General features: G+C 43.5%; 1 protein-coding gene across 6 annotated transcripts in view; it reads left to right on the top strand.

Moving 5' to 3' along the window:
• The first annotated feature begins 249 nt into the window (after positions 1–249).
• The window catches only part of kif21a (kinesin family member 21A), a 65,779-nt gene continuing 58,207 nt past the window's right edge, over positions 250–7,821 (top strand). For 4 of the 6 annotated variants that reach the window (XM_055933403.1, XM_055933401.1, XM_055933400.1 and 1 more), the window contains exon 1: positions 250–668. In XM_055933403.1, the coding sequence (XP_055789378.1) occupies positions 625–668 (44 nt within the window). In that variant the 5' untranslated portion in view covers positions 250–624. The remainder of the gene's footprint in view (positions 669–7,821) is intronic. The other 2 variants (XM_055933404.1, XM_055933402.1) reach the window with 1 other exon arrangement.

Raw genomic sequence — 7,821 nt, 5'->3', positions numbered from 1 at the left:
AGTTGTTCATGATCTTTCAGTTAGATTTTGATGATCTGACTGATAACAAGCAGTATCATGGTCCTCATTGAAAGCATACTATTATTTTGACAGGATGGTATTCAAAGAGTACACGTGGCATGACGTCACTCACTCACTACATTTCTTCTAAAGGTCTAAATTGGAGTTGACCTCCATGCGCATTGTGATGTCAACACTCAACCTTCACAGACAGCGCACCGAGAAGAAGGCGTGGCTTGGTGACGCATTGCGGCTCGAGCAGGATCGGTGTGTGCATTGTGCGGGAGGCGTGTGTCCCTCTCCCAACCAAAGAGCAAGGAGCGAAAGCGACTGGACCACGCAACAGCCTCGCCGCTCCAAACAGAATGTCGTCAAGGAATGTATTCTAGCTGGAAATGCAAAGGAGCACCGACCAGTCGCAGTATTTTATTTAAAATCTCTAGACCCATAATAATCTGAAATATGGCTGAAGTGAAGTCGAGGTGAGTTGCGCTGTTGCTCAGATAACTTGCTGTTGGGTGGTGCGCACTCTCTCGCCAGCCAGCCTGTCGGATGAAAAGAAAACGGATAGATCCCGTTCTTTTTTGTTCTTCTATCAATCGATAGTCATTGGACTGTGGAATCATGTCGATGGGACAGGACGAAAACTCAGTCCGGGTGGCTTTGAGGTAAGTCTTCAAGCCGTGCATTTAATTGCTTTACTTTGCATAACTGTCGGCACAATTACATATTTGGGAGGTAGCCTACCTGTCACCACCAGCCCAGCAGAATGCATGACCCGATTAAGGAGATGTAGGAGATTCATTTTAGGCCTTGCATCATCTGTTGACACAGTGCCACTCTAGGCGCTTTATGATTTCATAGTAGGCTAACATCAAAGACTGGATCAGAAACTCTGCATACAGAGTAGCCAACAGTTACATCTTTTTCTGTAAAATGTGTTTCCGTATGATGGTCTTTGAGGACGCACAATATGAATTTTGGAATTTGCAGTTGATAGTTTACATAAACCACCATATAGGGCTAGGCTATTGTGTCGCGTGTCACAGAAGTGCTAAAGAAATGTGATCGCCTACATTGTCTCCATGTATGACGCAGCATTATCACACGCCCAAAGAAAAAAGCTGAAAGGTGCACATATGGCAGGTGTCTTCGCATGCCACTTGTCTCTCCCACCGGCCTAGGAATGGATGGTACAGTATCATGCTTGTTTTGTAACGATTGAACGGTTGGCAAGACAGATCTGGCCTTTATAGCTCATTGGCCGTGTGCCGGAGTCTCGGGCATCCTTTCAAAGAAGACAGTTGAGCCACAGTTGATCGATGAAAGGAGCGCTTTACTGACAGGCTTCAAGGAAGACAGCCAACAGTTTACTACGCAAAAAGCTCTAACCGTTTCTGGTTAATTGAGTCTTTGTTTACAGTTAAGAATACATTGCAATGGCCTTCTTTAGCTCAGAAGCCTACAGAAAGAGTGAACAGTAGCCATTATTTTGTTCATACTTAAGGCTATAAAATGTGTTAATCATAGGACCCTAAAATATTTAGTTAATTCCTTAGACAGGCTTATGCATTTTCCACATGAAGACAGTTGAACGAATGTCATCCACAGTCTAATGTTATTTGCAGAATAAGGCTGCTCCTTGCTAGGAGGAGACATGCTGAGGTCAGGTGGCACACTGACAGATGTCTCTAATGGCACAATGGGACAGTTGGCACACATGCAGTACTAGCCTGCCTTTCACTTTGTGTGTCTGTCTCTCTCTGTCTCCATCTCTCCCTCTCCGTCAGTCTCACACACAGACACACACCGACACCCAGTAGACCGTCTAACTAACTCAGTGTGAATATTGTGATGTTCTCTGTTAGATTAGTGTTGTATAATAATGTCTGACACAAGCAGCTGACTGTTATGTCAGCTCTATGGTACTTCATGTCCACGGTCCCCATAGTAACAATCCTTCTGGAATAACTGAGACTCTTGACCCAGTCTCCAATCTCTGAGTTCTCATCGTGTGTGTGTGTGTGCGTGCTTGAGAGGGAGAGTGGGCCAAGAATATGGTCAGTCTCCTATTATTGTTTATATCTGTATTTGCAGATATGTTTTTGATTGAACAGATAATGGAAGAGGGATTGAATGGAAAGCTAGGAGGGAAGGTTGTCAAAGGGCAGAGGGACGGAGTTCAACCCATTCCAATACGGCCATGCAATGCATGTGTGCTTCGGAGTGGTGGCACTAAACGCTAGGCCACGTAAGCCACATCAGTCTCCTATTTTGCAAGACTTTGCCCTCCCATGGTGCCGGCCAGAGGGTCCATAGCTAATACTGAAAAGTAGTCTTCTCATTAGCAAATGGCCCATACTGAGGGGGTTGTCTCCAGTCCAAACTAGTCTAACTTTCTAGTTGGCTTCCCCAAGGCTGTTGACATGCGGCTAACATACTCCCCTTGACCTGGGGTCAACACGTGTGTTCCCAATCCAGTGGCAAGCCTATACATTGTATACGCCAACCGTGTGTGTGTGTGTGTGTGTGTGTGTGTGTGTGTGTGTGTGTGTGTGCATAGAGGGGAGAGTGATACAGGACACATTTCTGACTGTTTTCGCAGTGGTTTGTACAGTAAAGGCTGTATTAGTACAATACTCTACAGAACAGCACTTACTGACAGTTATTAATGTTTGTAATGAAAGGAGGAGTTGAGATAAAGAGGTACTTGTTGAACCAGACAGATAAGGTTATTATTTCAATGCAAGCTACTTAAACTACACATAATGGGAGAGGCCCTTCAGTCAAGTCAAGGTGGTATGAGATGTTTGTCTACAGTACTGACTTTTTAATGTGTGTGTGTGTGTGTGTGCTCAAGCATGTGTGTAAGCGTGTGTACGCGCTTGTTTCACTCACAGGGTTTGCACAAGGTGCTTAAAGTACTTGAATTTGGCACTCTGAAATTGAAGTACTGGAGTACCTTGAAAATCAGACATTTTCTCAAGTTGGTACTTGAAAAGTACTTGAATTCAAATGAGAGGAGAACAGACAATTCTCAAATATGTTAATATAAAAAATATTAGAAAAATGTATTGGTCTTGCAAATTAATTTCCAGGCAGACTACCGAGTTTTATTTCCTCACATGTTTGGCGCTCTGGTTGCCAGGCGAGCTCACTCATTCCACCCACACTGCCATTCAGCCAGTCAGGTACAGAACTGACTGATTAGGCGACGCCAAACGTCACATTGATAGCTAAAATGCCGGGAAAATGTAGATACAATCCTGCCTGGCAGGATATTGATGTTTATGAATGTGTTTTGCCAGACCCAAACAGGGATGTAGTGGAGGGTAAACTCTGTTTACGCACCGTTTTAATTTAGTTAATTATCATTTGCACACTTATTATTGCGTTCCCAGCGTTGATCAATGCTCAGAAGGCTTCTTGATCTGAGTTCTAATAGCGTCTACCTCTGTGAATGAGTGGAATCATGAATGATTCATGTATGCTCCTTATGTTCGCTTGCTCCCTCATATTTGCCTTGTTAGCAGCAATTTAATTCACCACCACGACATAGGCCGAGAGGTGATACAAACTACCTCAGCCCAGACCTATAGTGGCAAGGTCAGAGAGACTAAGGCTGACAGTGCGATTTTCATTTTTTAAATACATTTTTATCCCTCAGCTCCTGCCATTTCAACAGACATCACCCAAACAAAAATCTCTGACTGTCAGAGAATGAGTGTACAACTGGTAAATAGTTGCTGATATTTCAGTTAGATGTCTAGCTAGATAGGTAGCTCGAGCTCTGGCTGTTAGCCAGGTAGCCAGCTATGACTAGCTAGCTGGCTAGAAGGATGAAGTTAGAAGCTAATGTTGAACGGAGCCTGATCTCAGCAAGAGCAGTTGACTGAAATTAAGCTAGCTAGAATCAAAAGATGGGCTACTATAAGTTCTCATAACAAAATAGCTTTTCTTTACAGAGAATAGTGAGACCGACAGGGAGAGAGATTAGTGGTTCCCAAAATTTAAATAGGGTCCCTTGAGCTAATCTGTAATCTTATCAAACACATTCATAACTTCTTTCTCTTAAAATGCTTTTAGAAAACAGCTATTTAGATTCAACAAAGGGCTTTTTACACTGCTAGAATTAACTTTCATGTTATTATGTTTTGGGAAATCCCGTGGGACCTAAAATTTTGTGAAATATAAAGTCAATTGAAATGTAAAGAAATGTAATATTATTAGCATGTACACTTAAACACAAATATAAACGCAACATGCAACAATTTCAAAGATCTTGTGGCGAATAGGGACTATTACAAATTGATGGGCCTTAAAAATGAGTATTAGTGAGTATTAGTGCTGGAATAAGTATTTGAAACTCCTTGAGTCTGTACAAACCCTGCACTCATCTGTAGGACTGGTTTTGACTACCAGAATAACTGGCTTTCCATTGTTAGTCCTTATAATCATGTAATTACAACAATAGGTGGATGAACATGACTTGTGCTAATATCCACATCAAGACAGTAATGTTCTGTGGGATCTGGTACACAAAGTGTCTTAAGGGACAATGTTTAGCCTTACCAAGACCAGCAGAACAATAATATGTTCATATTTTGGCTATACAGGCCAGAAGGTAAGGACAACTCACTTCTCTCCAGCATGTTTGCCCCGAGCAGGCCGTGGTCGGGGAAGAAGAGTAGGAGGAGAGATTGAGGAACATTCAGATCTGTATTTGTCACCCATGGCAGCGGTGGCCAAACACAAAGGGCCCTAAGCCTCCCAGACTCTCTGCTTTGTCCTGGTCCACTGAGCCAAGCTACGGTGTCACACTCAGCCCGCCACTGGCCCGGCCCACAGACTGGCCGTGTGTGTGTGTGTGTGCATGCGTGTTAATATGTGAGCGGGTATATCGTGAAACCCCCGCCTTTAAGAACACCTCTAGGATGTATTCTGCTTCATACCTCTGGTACTGAGACATCCATGTGTTAGCAGCATGCAACATAGCAGTGTGCTTTGATTGTGGTGCCTATAATGTAGGCTAGTTAAGTCCTGTCATTTCCAAATGTAATGTATCCTAATTATAGTCCCCACAGTAGTTCAAATATCCTTTTCAAAGTGAATCTCTGTAAAGGCTTGCCTCTTTAGCATAGCCTATGTGGGTGACCTTCTTTCAGAACTGTTGGCGATTCCTTTCCGAGGCAGGCAGCACTAAGCATAGCCTACACTTAAACTCAACTTGCCCAGAAATAGACCACTGCATTGCTGGAAGACCTCGGTTATCTATAACATGACGTCTGAGGGGTCAGCGCATTCTGCCAGTCCCAGACACATCCATATAATGGGAAAACCACTGCGACTGCGGAGCCTCCCGGCCCCCATGTGGACATGCTTTATGGCACAGAATGGAGAGCCCTCCAACTCTTGTTGATTTTTGCACTTGCAAAACATATTTAAGGTAGTTATACAGTACATTGGTTGGCATGGGTACACCACACACATGCAAATGTTGCTCACTTTCTCCCTATTCTTCCTTTATCTTTCTTTGTCTTTTTCACGCCCTCTATCTCTTCTGTGTCATTGTCTTTCTCTCTCCGTCCCTCACTCCCCTTTCAAGTAAAGTGGCCATAAGTAGCTCTGCGTATGTAGCACAAATAACATAATACTCGCTATTAGCCTCTCTACTTATAGCAAGGTAGCAACATATTATGTTGTCAGACTGGCAGCCTAACCGGTGATAAACATAAATAGGTTTCTGTCCTTTAAATAGCGCTCTATGCTTGTTTTAGCAAGCTGTCTGTCACACTGTCACCTCTTTAGTTACAGTATGCATATCTCTTATTTTTCCTTAGTCATCAACAATAGCTTAGTTCAGGGATGAGCGACTTTGATGGGGGTAAGGGCTACAAAAACTCAGAACTCATCATGAGGGGCCGCAGTGGCTCGCGGGTCCTACCCATATTCATACCCACACATGCAGTCATAGCCAGTCCTAGTCATATCCATACCAACTAGAGGTCGACCGGTTATGATTTTTCAACGCCGATACCGATTATTGGAGGACCAAAAAAAAGCCGATACCGATTAATCTGACTTTTTCAATTCTTATTTATTTGTAATAATGACAATTACAACAATACTGAATGAACACTTATTTTAACTTTATTTATTTATTTTATTTTATTTCACCTTTATTTAACCAGGTAGGCAAATTGAGAACACGTTCTCAGTTACAATTGCGACCTGGCCAAGATAAAGCAAAGCAGTTCGACACATACAACAACACATAGTTACACATGGAGTAAAACAAACATACAGTGAAAAATAAGTCTATATACAATGTGAGCAAGTGAGGTGAGATAAGGGAGGTGAAGGCAAACAAAATATATATAACAATATAAAAAAGGCCATGGTGCCAAAGTAAATACAATATAGCAAGTAAAACACTGGAATGGTTGGTTTGCAGTGGAAGAAAGTGCAAAGTAGAGATAGAAATAATGGGGTGCAAAGGAGCAAAATAAATAAATACAGTAGGTAAAGAGGTAGTTGTTTGGGCTGAATTATAGATGGGCTATGTACAGGTGGAGTAATCTATGAGCTGCTCTGACAGCTGGTGCTTAAAGCTAGTGAGGGAGATAAGTGTTTCCAGTTTCAGAGATTTTTGTAGTTCGTTCCAGTCATTGGCAGCAGAGAACTGGAAGGAGAGGCAGCCAAAGGAAGAATTGGTTTTGGGGGTGACCAGAGAGATATACCTGCTGGAACGCGTGCTACAGGTAGGTGCTGCTATGGTGACCAGCGAGCTGAGAGAAGGGGGGACTTTACCTAGCAGGGTTTTGTAGATGACCTGGAGCCAGTGGGTTTGGCGACGAGTATGAAGCGAGGGCCAGCCAACGAGTGTACAGGTCGCAGTGGTGGGTAGTATATGGGGCTTTGGTGACAAAACGGATGGCACTGTGATAGACTTCATCCAATTTATTGAGTAGGGTTTTGGAGTCTATTTTGTAAATGACATCACCGAAGTCGAGGATTGGTAGGATGGTCAGTTTTACAAGGGTATGTTTGGCAGCATGAGTGAATGATGAATAGAAGCCAATTCTATATTTAACTTTGGATTGGAGATGTTTGATGTGAGTCTGGAAGGAGAGTTTACAGTCTAACCAGACACCTAGGTATTTGTAGTCCACATATTCTAAGTCAGAGCCGTCCAGAGTAGTGATGTTAGACAGGCGGGCAGGTGCAGGCAGCGATCGGTTGAAGAGCATGCATTTAGTTTTACTTGTATTTAAGAGCAATTGGAGGCCACGGAAGGAGAGTTGTATGGCAGTGAAGCTCGTCTGGAGGGTCGTTAACACAGTGTCAAAAGAAGGGCCAGAAGTATACAGAATAGTGTCGTCTGCGTAGAGGTGGATCAGAGACTCACCAGCAGCAAGAGCGACATCATTGATGTATACAGAGAAGAGAGTCGGTCCAAGAATTGAGCCCTGTGGCACCCCCATAGAGACTGCCAGAGGTCCGGAAAACAGACCCTCCAATTTGACACACTGAACTCGATCAGAGAAGTAGTTGGTGAACCAGGCGAGGCAATCATTAGAGAAACCAAGGCTGTCGAGTCTGCCGATGAGGATGTGGTGATTGACAGAGTCAAAAGCCTTGGCCAGGTCAATGAATACGGCTGCACAGTATTGTTTCCTATCGATGGCGGTTAAGATATCGTTTATGACCTTGAGCGTGGCTGAGGTGCACCCATGACCAGCTCTGAAACCAGATTGCATAGCGGAGAAGGTATGGTGGGATTCGAAATGGTCGGTAATCTGTTTGTTGACTTGGCTTTCG

The sequence above is a fragment of the Salvelinus fontinalis genome, chromosome 9 (genome assembly GCF_029448725.1).
Source record: "Salvelinus fontinalis isolate EN_2023a chromosome 9, ASM2944872v1, whole genome shotgun sequence".
Lineage (NCBI taxonomy): Eukaryota > Metazoa > Chordata > Actinopteri > Salmoniformes > Salmonidae > Salvelinus > Salvelinus fontinalis.
This window is presented reverse-complemented; position numbering and strand designations above follow the sequence as displayed.